At 38.0% G+C, this 20,344-nt stretch overlaps 1 protein-coding gene across 1 annotated transcript in view; it reads left to right on the top strand.

Moving 5' to 3' along the window:
* Positions 1-1,268: 1,268 nt before the first annotated feature.
* CPED1 (cadherin like and PC-esterase domain containing 1) overlaps positions 1,269-20,344 on the top strand; it is a gene marked incomplete at its 5' end in the record, with an annotated part of 73,430 nt that continues 54,354 nt past the window's right edge. The window contains 4 exons of the mRNA XM_010169739.2: positions 1,269-1,336; positions 1,658-1,702; positions 3,537-3,723; positions 6,664-6,832. Coding sequence (XP_010168041.2) covers positions 1,269-1,336; positions 1,658-1,702; positions 3,537-3,723; positions 6,664-6,832 — 469 coding nt within the window. The remainder of the gene's footprint in view (positions 1,337-1,657; positions 1,703-3,536; positions 3,724-6,663; positions 6,833-20,344) is intronic.

Genomic DNA, 20,344 nt, shown 5'->3' with positions numbered 1-20,344 from the left:
AATAGGGTTTGGGGCTGGGCAATCAAAAAAGAACAGCAGAGAGAAAACATGTATTTGAGAGATGTTAGCCATTACCGCCTTTGCAAGCAGAAAAAGGTGTGCAAAATGTCTTATAACTTGGAAAACAGACTCTCTAATAGTTTGTTCGGTCCCTCCTTTGAAGGAGGTCATGAGTGCGCATTAAATTAGGGCAGTGTCTAGACAACTGGAAGCTCAGAACTGCATTTTCATACACACAGAGGGATACATGGATCTGACAGCTGCTTCTTTCCATTATCTTGAGATAATGCAGAAATCTCTATTTTATTATTGGACAGTTTACCTTTTACCATGCTTGACCCCAATATTGCTTTCAGCAATTTCTCTTGAAACATTAGTAATGGCTGATTGCACAGAACAATATTGCCACCTCCCCTCCTTGGCACAGACTGACTTTGTCTTTTTAAAAGTCCAGACAGAATAGGCAGCAGTATCTGGGAAGAAGCTGCTTTATGAGGATTTATATGGAAAACATTGAGAAGAAAACATATGAAAACTTCAAGAAATGCTAATGGAGGTCTGAAAAGGTCTTGTCAGCTAGAGGTCCTTCACGTGCATTGGAGAGAAGCAAACTGCCTTTCTTCTACTATGCTCCCAAAATGCTGTATGAAGGAAAAAAATCAGCAGATTTAGTAATGTGGGCACAACTAACATGTTAATGAGTTGTTGCAATTGACTTGTCTTTTTTTTCACTGAGGATTTATATATATACTCTGGATGTCGATTGTGTGATTTGTTTTGAATTAGCAAACAAATAAAAACACATTGCTATCCTTTATGTGAATTCATGCTAATGTTGCTACCGACATTCACCTTGACACAGGCCTTCATTTGTATTTAACTCTTTTTGAACAATGTCTAACTTTAACCTCAAATATGTACAAAAAAGCATCATACAAACAGTTAAGAGATATGGTTCATGTTGTTTTATTCTTGTTGTTTTATCCACTCTTCCTTTTCCCAGCAATTCAACTTTGTTTTAAAATTTATTTCTGATTTTCTTTTTTCATGTTACATACTACCATTTATTATGGAATGTGCGTTTTACTGTCATGTTCATTCAGATAATATTGTTAATGCTGGGAACATGAATCCAGAAGGTTCATCTTTCCATGGAGAATATTACAATACCATGTGCCCTGGCTTGCCATATAGAAATTTTTGAAAAATTTTCCATGGTGTCTGTTCCTTCCACTCATATAGAAATATGTCTGCTATTTAATTGACAGGAATTATTCTCAAGAAAATGCAAGCCCTAAGCAGAATGTTCCTTCCGACCTCAGGAAGAATCATGAAGGTAAGGGACCAGGAGTAAGATCTTTCATATACAGTATGTTTTTCCTATTTGTACTACTTCTTATAACATGTATGATTTAGATTACACTGGTTTGCTCTCTAGCTGAAAGGTCTTACCTTATTACATATAAAAGACCAATTATTTCCTTACCTATGTCCGTTGTTCTGCTTTGCCCATGACAGTGTTCATGAGCCTAAAGCAAAGATCTCACACTGAAAAGATTAAAAGTACATAATTAACACAGTGAGAGTTCCTTCTCCTAAAGGATTGTGAATCAGGCTTAGAGAAGAAAAAATTAAATTGTTTCTGTTTATCTTTCAGCATTACATTATTCCAGTAAGACTAAAGAAAGACAATGCAGTTATGGTAAGTCAAGGTCTTTCTAGACCACCAAGGGGGAAGAAGAGAGATTACTTGAACAAATTTCTTGGCTTTTTCTGCATAACTTTTTGGTGAATGGAGTACCTGCAGGCTGTTATGAAAAAGAAACAAAAATCATGTTAAATAAACTTCAAACACAAAGTTAAACATTGCTGTGTGTGCATATTAATATGCATATTCCAGCAGTCATTGATCCCTTGCTGCACTTCAGTAGACTTTTGCCCCTTATTTCCAAGACCTTTAGCACATATTCGTTCTTGTGGAATAGCCTTTAAATTTGTATGGAGTTTAATCAGCCTTGTATAAGTCCAGTCTTCAGCTCAATGGTGGAGTTTTAAAGAGCTGCTTAAGAGGTGAAGAGTTTTTCTAAGATATCTGCTTGTAGGAATATTTAAAGTATATTTAAAGATATGCAAAGATTTAAAGATATGTAAAGATTTAAAGTATATTTGTCTCTAGTGGGAGCAATGCTTTCTGCTACCTTCCTCATTGCCACATTATCTGAGGAGTCACTTTATAAACATGAAACCATTGCCCTGTGGCTGAAAGGGTTTTCTACCCACTGAGCCTCATTTCCCCCCTGTTACTGATCTCATGGTGCCTCCAAGAATTCCTTTGTGTCAGACAGAGGTTAGAAATGCTTCTGGGCCGGCTGATTGGCATCACCATTCCAATTGCATTATATTTTATTCTGAAAATTCCACCTAATTTTTAAGCTAGTAGTGAGATAACTTTTCTAGGTAAGGCATACAGGATCTGGAGAAGTGTTTTTACTCATCTGTAGGATTTTTTTAAATACCTTTTATGTGTCAGTTTATAAGCCTGTATTCCCTACAAATCTAGCCCAAATTCTGTTCTTCCGCTGGAATAACTTCCTTTACATTTTAATCCGTGTAAGAGGGTGCTGAAATTGCACTGTTTTGTTTCTCAAGACTGGTACTTTGAGGTAGAAAAGGCCCACATAGAAATGCCTGCATTCTTTACGACACTTTTAAGCCATATGTTAAGCCACAAGATTTTTCAGATATTAAAAAAAAGAGTTTTCTGGATGGAGTATTTTCTGAAGTACCCAGTTTTAAACACATCCTAGAGAATATATGTGGAAATAAAGTTTTGAATGTATAATTATAAAATCTGAATCCAATAGGTTGGATTAAAATATTTGTCGTAAGTGGGTTGCCAGCAAATAATTATTCTCATGAGTGATTTGGCAAATACTACAAAATAAAGTATACATTTGAGCAAATAGGATTTGATTTTGGAGATTTCATACACTGGGAAGGAGCTGGAATTTTTTGATTTAGGAATTTTAATAAAACATTCTTACTGTTGTACTGCAAATGACCCCATGGGTTTAGGTATCTCCATGTGATTTGTTATTATGAACAGTAAGAGTATGTCAAACTTATTTTGACTTTTATTGGCAATTGCAGATGTACTTAAACCCTATACACAGGCTGGTACCTAAGTAGGTTATGAATTTTGGCCTAACTTTTCTTTAAGTTTCAGTTCACCAGCTGGAGACAGGATCTCCCAGACCTAATCCTTGCATTTTCAAAAGCTTGTTCAGACTTTGAGTTTTGTGACTCTGACTAGAGTAATCAGGCAGTGAATTATTAAAATCCCTCCAGGGTCTAAAAATTTCTCTCAAGTGTGAACACAAACTCCATTAAGACTTTGCAGCAGTATTATCAATCTCAGAGTGAGTAGACATTAAAAAACTTGCCACTGTACATGTTATCAGTCTGCCAGAAGTTGCATGTTACTTAAAAATGTTCATACATTTCACAGTTTTTTCTTTGATGCCTTCTTGGAACAGATAAAGATACCCTATCTCATATCAGGCAGATCTTCATCAGTCCACAGCTGGACTTGAATCCTCAGTTTAACCCAAAGGTCAAAGAATACTACGCAGAAGTCCCATTCGACATTGTGACAGTGAAGATAGGAGCAGAACCCTCTAACTGTCAATGCCAAGTACACCTTGATGAGAAGAAAGGTCCGAGGTATGAGCGGCAAAATGTGTAAAAACTAAAAGTGTTCTTAACTTTGGAAGTATGTCAGAATATTACAGAATTGTCTCGTGTTTCCAAAAGTACAGAATGCCTATAGATTAGTCACAGGAAAGTCAGAGGTAGTTCAACACTCAGAAATTTGTATTTATTTGTCAGTGTCCTGAAGGCAATGGTAACATGTTCTCAAGCCATAATTAACCCTAGCTTTACAGAGTGCACAGTTCCTAGCATCACCTCCAGCTTCTCCAGTCATTAAAAGCATCAAAGCTGGGTGGGAACAGACCATCATTACACTGCACACAGCAGACAGCAAAGAATTTGAGCTTTTCTAACGAGGCCTTGGTTTTGCACTGTGGCCTAAGCCACTGACCCACTGGGCTTGGTCCCTCAGCCAGCAGTCTGCTTGCATGGGTCAGAGTAGGACAGCTGGGAATAAAAGAAGAAATAAATTCAAGTTTACTCATTCAGAATGGTCAATTTTCATCACAATTACATTGTAAGGGACTGTCATAGAATCATAGAATAATTTAGGTTGGAAAAGACCCTTAAGATCATTGAGTCCAACTGTTAACCTAACACTAACAAGTCCAGTACCAAACCATGTCCCTAAATGTCACATTTTTTAAATACCTCCAGAGATGGTGACTTCACCACTTCCCTGGACAGCTTGTTCCAATACTTGACAACCCTTTCAGTGAAGAAATTTTTCCTAATATACAATATAAACCTCCCCTGGCACACCTTGAGGACATTTCCTCTCATCCTATCACTTGTTACGTAGAAGAGACTGACCCTCACCTTGCCACAACCTCCTTCCAGGTAGTTGTAGAAAGTGATAGGGTCTCGCCTCAGCCTCCTTTTCTCCAGGCTAAACAACCCCAATTCCTTCAGCTGCTTCTCACAGGACCTGTTCTCTAGACCCTCTGGTAGCTTTGTTACCCTTCTTTGGCCACACTCAATGCCTTTCTTGGATTGAGGGGCCCAAAACTGAACACAGTACTCGAGGTGGGGCCTCACCAGTGCCGAGTACAGGGGCACAATCACTTCACTGCTCCTGCTGGCCACACTATTTCTGATACAGGCCAGGATGTCATTGGCCTTCTTGGCAACCTGGGCACATTGCTGGCTCATATTCAGCTGGCTGTCGACCAACACTTCCAGATCTTTTTCCACCAGGCAACTTTCCAGCCACTCTTCCCTAAGCCTGTAGTGTTACATGGGGTTGTTGTGACGCAAGTGCAGGACCCAACTTTTGGCATTGTTGAATCTCATACAGCCTCAGCCCATTGATGCAGCCTGTCTGCATCCCTCTGTAGAGCCTTCCTACCCTCAAGCAGATCAGCGCTCCTGCCCATCTTGGTGCCATCTGCAAACCTACCCAGGGTGCACTTGATCCCCTTGTCCAGACCATTGATAAAGAGTTTAAACAAAACTGTCACTGTCACTGATCCTTGGGGAACACCACTTGTTACTGGCCACCGACTGGATATAACTCATCCACCACAACTCTTTGGGGCCAGCCATCTGTCCAGTTTTTTACCCAGCAAAGAGTACAACCATCCAAGCCACGAGTAGCTAGTTTCTGCAGTAGAATGCTGTGGGAAATGGTGTCAAAGTCTTTACTGAAGTCTAGGTAAATGACACTCACAGCCTTTCCCTCATCCATCAAATGGGTCATCTTGTCATTAGCAAGAGTCACAGCTTATCTGATCTTTTAGAGAAGTATAAAGCTGAAGGATAGGGGAGAGAGCAAAGTCATCACTAAATATCAGGTTTGAGCATTGAGCCACAGGCATCCATAATGTTTAATTGCTACTATGAACCCTGGCACAATTTTGGCTTTCCCAACAAGCTCTCTTACAGACAGTAGCATGTGCCAGGGACAATCCAAATAGGTATTTTGGGCATGACTTGTTTTCAGATGTTGGGAGGGCCAAAAAGGGTTTATGTATCTGGATCAGGTACCTCTGAACCAGAAAACTGGCCTATTTACATACTAGCCATTAGTGTGTGGATAAAAGGGACAGCAGAGACAATGTTTCACTTGGGAGGAAGAATCCTTAACCATTATTTCTTCATGGCATAAAGTGCCCATGCAACACACCATCTTTTGACCAACTGTGAAGCAGATGCTTTGACCTAGAATATCTGCTAATAACCAAACAGGCTGTACAGTTGTTACTGATATAATGTCTGATATACTTCCTGCATTGAAAATATGACATTGGTCCTGATTTATCATTTCAAAAGAAGCTCCCGTGAAATTCTTCCACTCAATGTTTTTAGTGTGTTAAAGTTAACCAGCTTGGCAGTCAACATGCATATATGTGAAAAAATTAAGAGATTTCTGCCTTGTGAAAGGAAGACAGAATAGCAGTATGTACTTTAAGCTGAAAAGTAAAAGCCCTGGATGTGCAGGTTCTGTGTCTTTCTTTCAGCATTTCTCATTTCCCTGCCAAGGGAACAAGTGCACAGTTCAGCTTTGCTCTTGTCTGTCACTCTGAGCAGTTTGTCTGGGACTCCATCATATTTGGCTAGCTGACAATTTCAGTGGCTAGCTGACACCTCTGATCTTGTTTGTCTCCTTGCTGACCTCACCGTGAACTTGGGCTTGCCAGGAATTGTTGTCCCTAGTGGCTTCATTCACAGGATTTTGAATTGTCAGAATTGTTGCCCCTGCCACTGAAGCTGTTCCACGATGTTTCTCTGTCAGTATTTTGTCTTCCTGATAGAACTATAAATTGTTACAAATCTTATTTTTCACTATTTTTATTTAAAATCATATATATTTTGTAAGAGAAAGAAAATGTTAGAAATAGAAGCCTAAAGGAGCAAGTAAAGTTTAGCTGCCATAGATAAAGCATTGTAAATCTTTGTTTCTTCAGTGTTTTTTCCACTTCATTCCTCTTTTTTTTTTTTTTTTTCTTGCAGCATTGCTAACTACCCCATTGGCCTTGGATTGAATAAAATAATCATTCTTGTAACAGATAATTCACAGCCCAGTCCTCAGGTTGTGAGCAGCTACAAAATCACAATTTATCGAGAGGATCGCCCCAGTCTGCCTTTGTTTGATGACTATATGATGTGTGGGTTTGTGCAGGTATTGTCTCTTTATTCTTTTGCTATACAGATTAATATTGAATTTCACTGGTTTCTGTTCATCCAGTAGTATAAATCAGGGTACATGGACCAAAGCTTGTGTAGAATAGGTTTTGGTGAGATTAGAATCTGTTTTCTATGTGCTATAATTATACAAAGTATAGCATTTACACAGCTTTTTGGACATAAAAGTAGGTCCAGCATAAGTAGCTGTTACAGTTGCCACATATTTGAGAGCTCCAGATTAATTAATCCTTACTTTGATCAGCCAAAACCTTACCCATCAGAGATTTGTTTTTTGCTTGTGAGAAAACAATCCCTCTGTACTGTGCAGTGGGCAGACTGCAATTTTCATAACTATCTATCTATTACATTGGAACCATGGAAATCCTTTTGCCAGGAAAGATATTTATTTATCAGTGTTCAAGACAAATGCTGCTAGATAAATTATGAATGAAAGGTGTTTATTCTAGAAGACCAACAAACACAATGGAAAAAAACAAGTGATGATTCTGAGGAAAGTGATTATTGTCACTTATATAACCTTTATCTGAATATAAATTTGGGAATGCAAAAGAATTACTTCTAACAAATAGCAATCCTTAGGAAGCAATGGGTCTCTTGAAAGAACAAAGGGTGAGAGTCTGTCCGATAGGTCTAGAAAGGGGCTGGGGAAGGGGAGCTCAGGCTAAATTAGACACAAAGTGAAGGAAAAAAAGGAACAGTGAAGTTTTCAGTTAGTGTAACTATGGTGATAGATATATTCTTTGTAAAATACAAAACCTGTGACACAGGCTAGAGCAGAGCTGTTTGGATTACAAATTTTGAGGACTAAACGTTGGTACTTGATGCCCACTTTGGTGGGCAAAGATAAACCAGTCTATTCAAAGAGGGAAATGGCATGGTAAATCATAATCAAGTGTAGTGCTTTTGCCTGTGGGATTTTTGACAGATTAGAAGGTTTGGTGGGTTTATTCTAAATATTAGGGCGTGCAGGAGTAATATATTTTGTCACAATTAATTCTGCGACCAGGATTTTCAAAACCATAGTGTTGAAACTGTCATCCATGTTCATGTCAAATGTTTAATCCTATCTTTATTTATCTTCTTTGTGAAGATCTTTATATATCAATATATCCTTTTCATAAAACTTATTTCTGTTCTCTGATTTCTTTCTGTATACTGCAGAAAAGACTGGGATACCAGGGTGGGAGAAGGCAGAGCATTTTATGTGATGGGACAGATCAAGAGGGATATTTTTTTTCTTGTGGGGAAATAGGCACTGGAGCTTAAAACAGGAGCCAAAGAGATTATAAATGTTGATAGCAAGTTGTATGTTAACAATAATTATCTCAACTGCCAAATCAGAACTGTCAGAGAAAATGTATGTAGTAGTCATATCCTACTGACTGCTGATCTGAATAGTTGATTATGGTGCTGTCTTGCCCTCAACCTATTCTTTGTCTCTTCTCTCACACTTATCTTACAAGCTTGAAAGGTCAAGGACCATCTTCTTGCTCTTTTTACTGGCTCAGCACTAGATCTAATAGTGACTAGGATAAAAGAAATAAGCATAAAAACATATATTACCTAAAATTTCAGTTCAGGTGTACAGCAATTTGCCTGACACCTTAGATGTGAATTAGTATGAAGAGGAGAGCAGCAAGAAGTTGAGCTGGAGTTATATTACTAGGAGAACACACTGGCTGGAAAGATGTGAGGAAAGCTGCTCCAATTTGGAGCACGTATCTGAGTGTAGGAACAGGACTTCAACCTCATACACATCCTCCCACACTAGAGTTTACACTGTTCTTAATGTTTCATGATTGCATTTATGAAACTGAGTATGAATCTTTGAAGCACTGTGAAGGCAAAGAGATCCAGAATGATAAAAATGAAAAGTGTTTTAGAAGTTTCTCTTGATTGAGCTCAGTTTTATGCTCATCTGTGAATAACTGCTCTCTAATTATATAATTGTACAGAGCTAGGGAGGGCTTCGGGAGTTTAGAGTAAAAATGAGATGAAAAGCATTCTTGTGGTATCTAATGAGGGCTGTGAAGATACAGTATGAGAATCTAAAATAGCTTTTTTTTTAGATATGTCAAAGGCAAACTTATCAGAGAGTGCATTTAAAAAACAAATGAAGGCTGGAGCCTGGAGATAGACATGGCATTCTAAAACACTCAAAAGGCTCAATTTCTTTTCCCTTTTCCCTATTTGCTAGAACAGAATTTATCGCCTTTTGCTTAGAGTGATGATTTTTATGAATACAGAACTTGGGTCTTAAATAGCATCATTACATTCTGCTTTCCATACCAGAGAACATTATGTGTTCTTGCAGGGTGGGTTAATACACCATGATCAATGGCATGAATGCTTGTTCTCTTAGTAACAAGATGCTTGTTTTAGGAGCAAAAGGATAAATACAGCACGAACTGATGGAGTCTCCTTTGGACACTTGACTAGGCACAACTGGGATCACACATGAGGAGAGAAAGGTCGCTGACAGTGGTGTGGTCCTTCTTACAGAAGGCTTCAGTTAAAATTCTAATCCAGCAACTTTTTTTCCTGACTTTCTTTTATGTTTAATCCCATTAGGATATTCAGGTTTCACTGCAAGATGATACTATAAGGAAGATTACAATAAAAAGACAGAGGTGGGATGTTGTTTCCCGTCTTCTAACAATTCTCATGCAGTTGAATAATCCTGGATTAATTCCAAGGCTATTGAGTTAAGAAGTGTGTGGTTCCAAGCCTTGCAACTCTTAAAAGGGGAAAAAATACTGTCCCCACTACTTTTTGATAGCAGCTATAATATCCTCATCAAAACCAAATTAGCAGGGGATTGACTTTGGCATCACTCTAGCACCTTCAGCAGCTTTGGTTGCCTTTTATTGTCTGTTCTTCATTCTTGAACTACAAATGGAGAGGTCATTGGTTTGTGCTTTAACTTAATTTTTTTGCAATTGTTGACAGTGTTCAAATTAAGTGTCCTTGAGAGAAATGGTTCCATTTCATTATCATCTGTGAAGATGTGATACTGAGATAGACAGAATACAAAACAAACAGCAAAAATCAGTGAGCTCTTAAGACAGGGGTATCAGCATTAACCTCAAATGAAAGATCCCAAACTATGTACACACTGTCATAAAGGACAAAATGTTTTATTCATTCTTGCACTGCCCATTATCTTTCAAATGCAAACGGATTTATCTCTGCCTTACTTGAAATGTGTGGATGCTACGGCTTTGATTGTTAATCTTTGCCTAGTTGCAGTCATGGAAAGTAGCTGGTGATATGCTTAGGGAACCCTGTTTGACACTGTGAACTTTTGTACCTGTAGTGTATTGCTGCCATGTTTTGACATTTTTGTGATTGATTCTTTTTAATTTATTTTAGTAATACAGTTGCTTATTTGGGTTTGCATTTGCATTGTGAATAATGGATAGCTAATATTATATTTTATAGCCATAGTGGGTATCATCGTCTTTGACCTTATTCTAAACATCTCTTATATTTTTATAAACCCTTTTATCATATTAATTTCCTAGAGTCCAAATAGCATAAGAAGTCCAACAGAGCTGATAATGAGATACTGGTATAGCATTGCTGACTGTAACACCAAACAGCTGCAATGCAGCTGGCAACAAGATGCCAGCAACAAGATGTTGATTTCTTTTTCTGTCTACTAAACTTCCATTGGTGAAAAAACAATTAAGACCTAGGCCTAATATAATAACTGTATTTAACTTTGCTATAGTCTTTGGGCAGTAGAGATGAGAAAACCTTTTAAAAAGGAAGAAGCTTTTAAAAAATAATTTTATATTTTGTTATGTAAGATATGAAAATACTTGCATTTTTTCCACTCAATTTATAAATTTCCCAAGGAAAATAAAATGTTTTTACTTCATTTTAAACTCTGTGCTATTACAGTTACAATGCCTGTCATAACAGACAGTACAAAACCTGTCAGTTACAGAAACATGAATTAATTCTTTGCCTAGTGCTTTCATGCAAAGGTTTCAAAGAATCTTGCAAATTTTAAATAATGTCCATAATTTTTTTTTTTTTTAAAAAAAAAGCTTAGGAAAGAAGCGAATACCTTGTCCTGTAGTACGACGGGCTTAAAGCACATTAGTCTCTTCTGTATTTCCCATTAGCTGCATTAAATTCATTGTGACCCCCCCATTACAAACCACCCATCTCTTCTGCTGTGAGGACATTGTGAATGCCATGTGCAGACTCTTAGGTTTTGCAGTGCTTGTTTTAGCAGCAGCTAACCTTCTTGGCAGTTCTGTGTTTGAGTGTCTTGCTTGAAAACACACAGAAAGTGCATCTCTGGAACTGAATATACTACCTAATCAAATCAGCAACCACACTGTATCTTAGTTGCAAAGTTAGCTTACTTCCTTTTCAGAGAATAAAAGAATATCTATTGTAGGAGCAATCATGCATTGCATTCTTTAGTCTTTGCAAATCTAGAGCTAGTGAGAATTTTTTCCAGTGGTTTTGATTTTTTCAGAAAACAACAAAAAATGCCCCAAATTTAAAAAAAGTTTGAGTCAATTTCTTTTTTTTTTTTAAGCTATCTGATTATAGAAAAAAAAAAAAAGAAAAGTATATGCTTTCTTCAAAATAAGATGTTTTGATTCTAAGAGGGTTATTTGTTTAAAAGTTTTTAAAATTCAAAATTTATATTGGCATAACTGTTAAGCTAGATATTTTAGCTATTGTGCAGTTCAGAATGCTAACTGTTTTCAAGGAGGGAGTGGCTAGAACAAACAAAAAGCCTACTCATTATTAGAATTTAAATACTCGGGCCTATACTCTAAATTTTCTTCAGATACACCGGTGAGAGCATAGTATGACAGTCATTTTTTCCAGGAGCAATGCCAACCTAAGCATGCCTTTCCCTGCCTGCAGTTACTCAGGAACCAAATGAGAGAACTCTTTTTTTTCAAATGGAGTAGTTTCTAGGATAAGGTTCTCAATCTCTGTATGTGAACACAAAGGAAGGAGTAGGTGCAGGGGCAGGAGTGAGCAGCTGAGCACAGAAGAGTGGTAGTGGGTGCTGCTTAAGGCAGCTTTTGCTTTCTTTGTGAAAGAAATTCATATTGAGATTGGGTTTAAAGCTGTTGTGAGTGAATAGGTATAGCTGTACAGAAGAAAACAGAGACTTGGTTTTAAATAAGCAAGAGCTTCGAGTTCAGAAATTGTAGAAGTGTTTTATGGGTGCAAACACACAAAACACTAGAAGTACATTTGTGTTGCTATTAATCTGTTAAATAAAGTGTAAATTATTTTAGTTTTTGTGTGCCTGCAACCCACTCTCCAGGAAAGACAAAGCAGTGTTCACATAGCCTTGAGGAGCAAATATGTAGCAAACTGAATGCATTGTTAAACTGGAGGAATTTCAGATGAAAGCTACAAAATTACTAGAGACCTGATACAGAGAGACTGCCATAAGAAGAAAAGTGAGGGCTTATGTCTTCAACTGCTGTATGTCAACGTGGCTCAATTCATTTCAGGGGAGCAATTCCAAATTACACTGATGGAGTACCCATCCTGACAGAAACATATGGCTAATTTCTCTTCCATTATATATGCCAGGTAATGTTAGTGACTGAATTCACTTGCATAAAACTGCTGCAGTTGTTAGTAATTTTCCTAAATATTCATGGTCAAACAGCAGTTTAGGAAACCTAAAAATTATTTGAAGGGGTTTTAAATTATTTAAAGACCAAGGAAGATATAATCATCATTCACTGTAAGTATAAAGTGAACAAGCACGTAAACTCTTGTCACAACTTGGTGCTTCTAAGAAGTGTATTTATGAAAATATAGAAGGTAGAGGTGTAAATAATAAATACATAGAGGCAATTTGTGAGTAGAGGGTTAATTTCTGTGTGTATCTCAGAACAAAGTATTTTGTAGACTTAGCATATTCTGGCTTTGTCAACATCTATGGCATTGGAGAGAGAAAGCTTGCTATGTTTTCTTAATTATAACAAAGACTTTTGTGATTATTTAAAGCATTGCTTTGTAGATGAGTCAGAGGAACAATTAACCATTGTGGTGGACCTTCTTTACTTTTATGTTGTTCTGTTCTGAACTCCTTTTGGATCTCAGCATCAGAGATGTGGCTGTTAGGCTGGTATCTTGATCAGTGGCCAGTGTCTGCTGCTTTAAGGAAAAGTCTGAAAATCTCTGATGCTGAGATCCTTTGGAGGAGTTAATGTAATGCTCTGGGTTTTCTCTAGAAATCAAACACTTCTTTCACCTACATAGCTGACTTCATACATAGTCTGCACTATCATCTGGTAATAACAGGTTCCCATAATCACTGTTCACTGTCAGACATCTGCCATCTCTGAACAGGTCATAGAGAGAAAATGGGCACAACTAGGGCATAAGATGGGAAGAACCAGCAAAAGAATGAGTTTGGCTATGCTTCTATGTAGGCATCTCTTTCTCTAATCTTGGGATGAAAATTTGCTTTACAGTTTCATCCTGCATCTCCAGTAGGCTGTGCTTGACTAGGACCATCATCATACTCTCCATCATTTTGGGGATGTCACATTATAGAGCCCAAACTTTGAGACTCAAGTCCATGTTGGGTCCTGCTGCCTGGAGAAAATCATATAGTCTTCCAGTTTACCATATTTTGCTTACACTCCTGATTTTATTAGTTGTGCTTAGTCTTCTCTATATAGCTAAGTTTCCTGTTTAACATGTGATGCCAGATTAATACCAGATCCCCTTCAGGAAATGTCTCCTGAAGTATCAAGCAGAGACTGCAGAGAGCGGATGTTTCCATGCAGCAGCTACATTTGTCATTATTACGATGCATAGTACACAGGAAATGGTGTGTTACACAGATCGCTGACAGATAACTTGCCACCAGTGCTTTGAAACAAATGTGAATGCTGATTCAGTGATTCAACGGTTTTAAGCCAATAATGCCTGAGATTATACCAATGAACTGATTTTGTTTATGATCATTAGCTAGAGAAAGTATTAGATTGCTATAATATTTAGCCCCTGAATAATTTTTTAGGCAGCTTTCAGCCTTCATTTTTCCTATGCTCCCTTCCATTGGGCAGCAGTCTTGTAGTTAAGAACTTCTTAAATCAGAAATTATATCACTCTTCATCACCACTGAAATAATTTACACCATCTAGTGTTGCTTGTAGCACCTCTTACCTCAGCAACAGAAAAATTAGTATCTCTTCCCCTTCCTTTCCCTCTTCTGTATGTTTACAGTTTAGCACGGTTTTGCTAGGAAAATCCCACCATCCTAGGCACTCAGTTAGGTGAATCCTGACTTGAATGGTTATTTTGCTATTATGCTGCCACAGAAAAATATCACTAGTATATCATTATGTGAGGAGATAAACCATAAGAGATAAACCTCAAAGACTTGACAGAAGAATTCTATTCTTTTGTGTGTTCAGGCTGTTCTCCCCCTTCATACAATTACTGATGTCATCCCATGGGTGTGCATGATGCATTAAAGATACAGAAGATGAAGATCTGCCCAGGAACTAGCAAAACAGAAACTCATAAGTGCATGACTAAAAATGTTAAGGAGTCAAATTATGACCCATATGATTGCAACTGGTGAACAAGATCACACTGATGCTGGTGGAGTGTATGACTGGACATTTCAGCCTGACAGATGCCTTGCAGTGCCTGCTCTGTAGGGTGCTGCAGGATGGGGAGATACTGAGACAGACACAGTGCTGTGGATGCAGATTCTGTAGACACAGTACTATCTCTGAGCCCATCAAGGACTGCTAGTACAGACTGGACTAGACCCAAGTTTTTCTGATTCCATGCCTTTAACCACAGGATTGAAATGTCTTTTTAAATAATAGCAGTGAACCATTGTGGGTGGCAGTGAAAAGAGAGAGACAACAGTAAATGCTGGGTAGGCAATTCAGCTCCTGGGAGAACACTTCTCTGGAAAGGCTTGTCAGAAAAGCTGATTTTATATTATTCATGTTAGCTATGAGGTTTTTGTTTGTGCTAAGTTATCAGGCAATCATCTCACATATTTAGAATAGATTTTCTCTTACACTCCTTTTTTTTCTCTTATTTTGGATAATTTAATATAATACAGGCCCAGTAACACCACTGGAATCAATTACATTTTGCTAGAGAACTGGTAGCAATAACTTCTGCAGAAGACTCCATGTTGCACAGACTTTTTTGTGCTTATATGTGTTTCCAGGCCCTTCACTGTGATTCCTCCATGCATTTCTTCATTATGGCTCAGATTGTTCAGGAGAAGTACAGCTTGATGGACTGATGGTTAGAGCCCCTGAAGGAAAAAGGAGCCATGTGCTCGAATTGCTTCAGCATGAGGACAGCCTAGAGGCTGAGTGCTTGTGGGGATCCTGACCCAGCCTAACTACCCACAGAACGGTTGCTTCCTTCTGGCTGCCTCTGCCTACAGGAGGGCACCGCTGGAGCTGGGCTCCGGGCAGGCAGAGGCAGCATGACTTAAGCAGGTCTCCTTTACGAGCTGCAGGAAGTGCAATGACATGTTTAAAAGTACAATAGTAGAAGGAGGTGGGGAGGAAGAAAAGGTCATCCAAAGTTTCTGAAGCCCCACTGAAATATTAAGCTCATGTTTTGGGTAAATAGCTGTGTCAGTGTTTGCATTCTGTCAATGTACCTGATTCACAGAGAGAAAGTTAGTTAAATAGAAATAACTTGCACTGTATGGCAGCACACAGAGTGTTACAACCATGATCAGACTATCAGACTGTCAGTTTATAAGTCATAGACAAATCAGTACATGTATATGGACAAAGTATTTGCAAAATATATGATGCGCATGCGTCTGGATTTCTTTTTATAAATTGTCGTTGTAGTTTATACTGGAGCAAAAGTTATTGTTAAAAGGTAAAACTTCAGTAGCCTTGTGTGACACACCAGGGCTCTGTGGTGCCTCAGTTACATTATTTTGTGAATGGTGGCATTCGTTAAATTGCTGACATGACAGTAGAGTGCTGTGGAGCTACTTGTGCTGGCTGTGAGCAAGCTGGTGCAAGTACAGGGAACAAACAAAGCTCTGCTGCTACATGGCACTCAGGCCAGTCCAGCTCCCAGTTAATGTGGTGCCACGGTTTCTGGTACCTGTGCTTATACTATCTGCAAGACTTTTTGTCATGCTCATAGACATATTATGAGGGGTGCATAGTAGAAGTGTCTAGAGCCAAGTTAGGGCACACAAAAGTTGTATGTTGCTTAGTACACAATTGTTCAAGTACACCTCAGCTCTCCCGAACAGACTGCCATTCAGATTTAGTAACAATTTCTGTACACATTTTTGCGATGTGTATAATAGTAAAAGAAGAGAAAAAATATCCTTAATCCAAGCCCTTTGAACAGGGAAAAGACTCCCATTGACTTCAATGTGCTTTGAATCTGACCTAACAAGACTTATTTTGTTAGCATGTGCAGTTAAAAAATGAGTCTGCAGAAAAGAAAACATGCCTACTATCACATGTCCAGAAATAATATGTACTTCAATCATCTCAGCTTTTGATACTAGTGGAAATTATTGGTGATATTTTGCCATTAGAAAGCTGTAATGTGAGGTAAAGGGTATAGGTTGTTATGAAGATGATATAAGGGGAAGACCAATGAGTCTTAGTAATGAATCCATAACTCTTCATGTTAATTTGTCCAGTCTTTTAATGATAATCTTAGAATTCTGATTTGGTAAAAAAAAAGCAAAAAGGATAGTTCTGCAGGTCAGCCATATGGTACAATCGAGCAATGGAGATTGAAGTGATTTATTACTGCGCTGCCTAAAGGCTATCACGTTGTCTGGCTGTATGCTCACAATGCATATTTGAAATTCAGATTGTTTGCCTGTGCATTATGTTGGTAAAGAGGATGTGACATGACTAAAACCCTGCTGTGAGTTTCATGATTTGGCACAGAAGTTTGACCATTTTTTTTCTCGCTGAAAAAGCCAAGGATGTTGTAGCTCCAAGAGTGGGTGACTTAGGCTGCCACACGAAAGACAGGAAATGGGATAATCTCATGACTCAGTGAATACTTGAAACCAAACTGAGACTTGAAGGTTTTATCACAATATGGGGTAATCCTTGCATTCTGGACCTGTCCAAGATAAAGTGAAAAATTTGGTCACCCTTGTTTAGAAGCTTGAGAAATGGCATGCTTTGTGGACTGGAAAATTATAGAAGTATTTAGTGTAATTCATGTCTCAAACATCATTCAGAAGTAGTTGTACTCAGGTCACAGAACCATAGATGTTTCATGGTTTCATCTATGAAAACTTGTGGAAAATCAGAATCCAACTTCCTTTCTCAAAGTTCAAGAGGCAAATAAGAAAATCCGTGTTCTTATTTATTTTATTTTGTTCCTTGGTAGTTTCTTCTTGTAGAATGTTCTTAATTGAGATCCAAATTAGAAAGTTGTTTAACTTCTTAGCTGGTTAGTCAGATTCTTTTCCGTATAGAGTTATAAATATATGAAACAGTTTTTACTGTTTTAAAAAGTGCTGGTATTGGTCTATATTGTGCTTAAGTAAGACAGTGAAAGCTTATTGTGTGGCTAATCATAGTTTAATTGGTCTGATTTTGTGTTTATTTAACAACTCGATAAAGAGCAGTAAAATAAATCATTGAGAAATATTTACTATGCAAGATGAGCATAACACCTGAAGGACAAGCTTCTGCCAAAGTCAGGAAACCAATCCCCCACTGCTTGGAATTCCCCCTTGGAATCAAGGTAGATATAAAACACAACCACCAATATCAGACAAAAAAGAGACTCAGATTTGATACACTTTGCTTTGTGTATCTTCACTTAGAAAATCAGGTTCCCAGTACACATCTGTTGCTATTTCTGTAGCTGTAAAATTGTCTGTATCCTACAGAGAACTGTTATTCTCTTTACCTAGCCCTCTACAGTTTGTGTTTCAAAGCTGAAATACAGGGCTTTCACTACTGACAGTTCACTACTGACAGTTCAGTTACTGTATTCTTTTCAGTTTATCTCATACACTGCTCTCAAATTCATCAGAAAATGTGAAATAGCCTGTTGAATTTTCCCCTTGATGATCCCACAATAGATGTGAAAGAAGAACCTTCAGCATGAGGCTTCCTAAGTGTTAACAGATCATGAAAATTGGCAACAACTGTTGTGCTGAGTATCATAATCTGCAAGAGGAGGGCCAGCAATTCCACAATGATGAGAAGAGAGTGCTTGGTGTTTGAGCTGTGGCCACATTTGCCTTTCAAGTCATTAGGGCCTCCATAACACACTTTGTGGGAGAAGAAAGCTAATGCAGCTGCCTTTGCTAATCAGTCAGTATGACCCAGCCCCTCGGGGAGGCAGGCAAAGGCAGATATATACTGAGACACACAATCCTTGCTGATTAACAGTGAAAGCTGGTAAAGTTACTCTCTAAGCCTGTCTGGCCCATCAGCTCCAGAAATGTAATTTAGATGATTATCTACATGCCCATTAAACCTTGTGACCCATAGCTAGTCTGTTTGAAGTTTGCCTGCTTAAACTTGCTAATAGGAAGAATAGAAGGATTAACTCAGAGGTCATGAAATAAGAGAGCAGCAAAGATGACAAAAGAGCAGAAGCAAACTTCCTACTGCGTGTGTTTGGTAAGAACAAAAAACTACAGTACCACGATCATTTCAGCAGATACTGTTACTTTATGGAGCAAGCAAACCAACTGCAATTCGGGCATTTTAATCCTTTTTTTTGTGTGTTCTTTCAACTTATTTTGTTTAGCTGCACAAATAAAATGTGCTACCTATGTGATAAATGTTGCCAAGTTAGGTGTTTACAGAACCTAACACAGTATATTGTAAAAGAGCATGGAACAACAGATGTATGATAAGTGTTTCTGATTTTGCTCAGGGTTACAGTGTGTAAACAAGGAAGCACTTAATTTAAATCAGTCATATCAGAGTAGTCACAGTCAGGTCACACTCGAGGCCAGCCTTGTTCCCTTTAGGGTAAGAACCTCCAGCCATTACAGGTGCTTGTGAACTTAAATATTATCGATGAAAAACCTACCCAGTGAATCTGTTTTGTAATTAGTCAAATTGAAATAAATATAAACATTTATAATGATCTGCATAAATTAGTCACAAGATGTTGCAATAAAAATGGTGACCAGTTAAAACTAAATCTGCAGAGAAAATGTGGGATTCATTGCAGAAAATGGAATGGAATACGAGTACCTCAGTAATGGTGTCAAGGTGGTCTGACTAGTTACTGGAAGGAAATAAGCTTGAACTTTAAATGGAATCTGAAGGTTATTTACCTACTTTTGCATGTAGTACCACCCTTGGAATGAATCCTTGCCCTTTTGACAAAGACACAATCAACCTACTTGCTGAAAAGTATTGGCTGGGTGCATATTTCACTGCATTTCAAAGAACACAAAACCATTTCACTAGTGCTATGTCTGGATCCCTAGGTTTTGCAGTGTGACGGTCTCTTTATAAAGAATTCTTGTAGACTGCTGTGCAATACTTTTAGTACATCTATTTATTTATTTATTTTTGTTTATATAGTTATGATGAAATATAGTTCTGTTTCTCATTTTATTGTGTTGAACCAAGCATTTTTTTTCCAGCTGGAGTCTCTGTACATCTCAGACTCCTTTCATTTACATGCACAACTCTGTATGTTGTGTATGAGACAGCAATATGCTAGTGGGGAAAAAAGTAAAACAGTATTCAGTGCTGCAGCAATTCATTTTATAACTTGAGACTTTTATTTTTTTCAGTGTTTTTAGTAATATTTTTTTGTGGATAATACTGGAAGCTCATATACTTGCTGCTCTGAAGCTGCTGCTTGTACTTAATAATAAAATGCATCAATTTTAAAATCCCACTGTAAACATCACACTGAAGCTGCCTTGCACCTTAATCTGGTTAAAAGTATTCAACATTACTGTCAACTGCAGCTGGAATACTCAGTCTGAAACTGTTAGCCTTCATGTGTTAACTATACTTACAGTGGGTTCTCACCTTGAAAAATTTATTTTCCCAAAAGTTTTAGGAAGGAAGCAAACTTCTATTGCTGACTCTGAGCCTTCCATTGAGTGGCATGTGCTCAGCTGCTTGCAACCAGACTGCTTCAGAAGACAGAAGTTATTCATAAATCTCATTCCATCAGTGTTGTCTGAAAAATAAAGTAGATGCCAATATCTGCTGGGAAGCCTTGTAGGAAACAGATCAAAGGCTTCTGGAGTTTATTTAAGAAGGACCAGTTGTGAGTGGCTTAATATCTGAGCATGGCATGAAAAGTGAAACAGCCATGACAATGAGCTACCATACACAGAAGTTCTCTGGGCTTCAGTAAAGAATTTGAGTAATATGTGGTACAGGTGGGATGATGTCTCATTCTGTCATTCTGGTATTCCTTTGCCTCTAAATGAGCATTCACAAAGAGACTGCAGAATAGAGCTTTCTTCACTTACACACAGTGAAGTGCCCACTGA

Source organism: Antrostomus carolinensis, unplaced genomic scaffold (assembly GCF_000700745.2).
Source record: "Antrostomus carolinensis isolate BGI_N321 unplaced genomic scaffold, ASM70074v2 scaffold2606, whole genome shotgun sequence".
NCBI lineage: Eukaryota > Metazoa > Chordata > Aves > Caprimulgiformes > Caprimulgidae > Antrostomus > Antrostomus carolinensis.
Note: the sequence above shows the minus strand (reverse complement) of the source record. Positions and strands in the feature narration are given on the sequence as shown.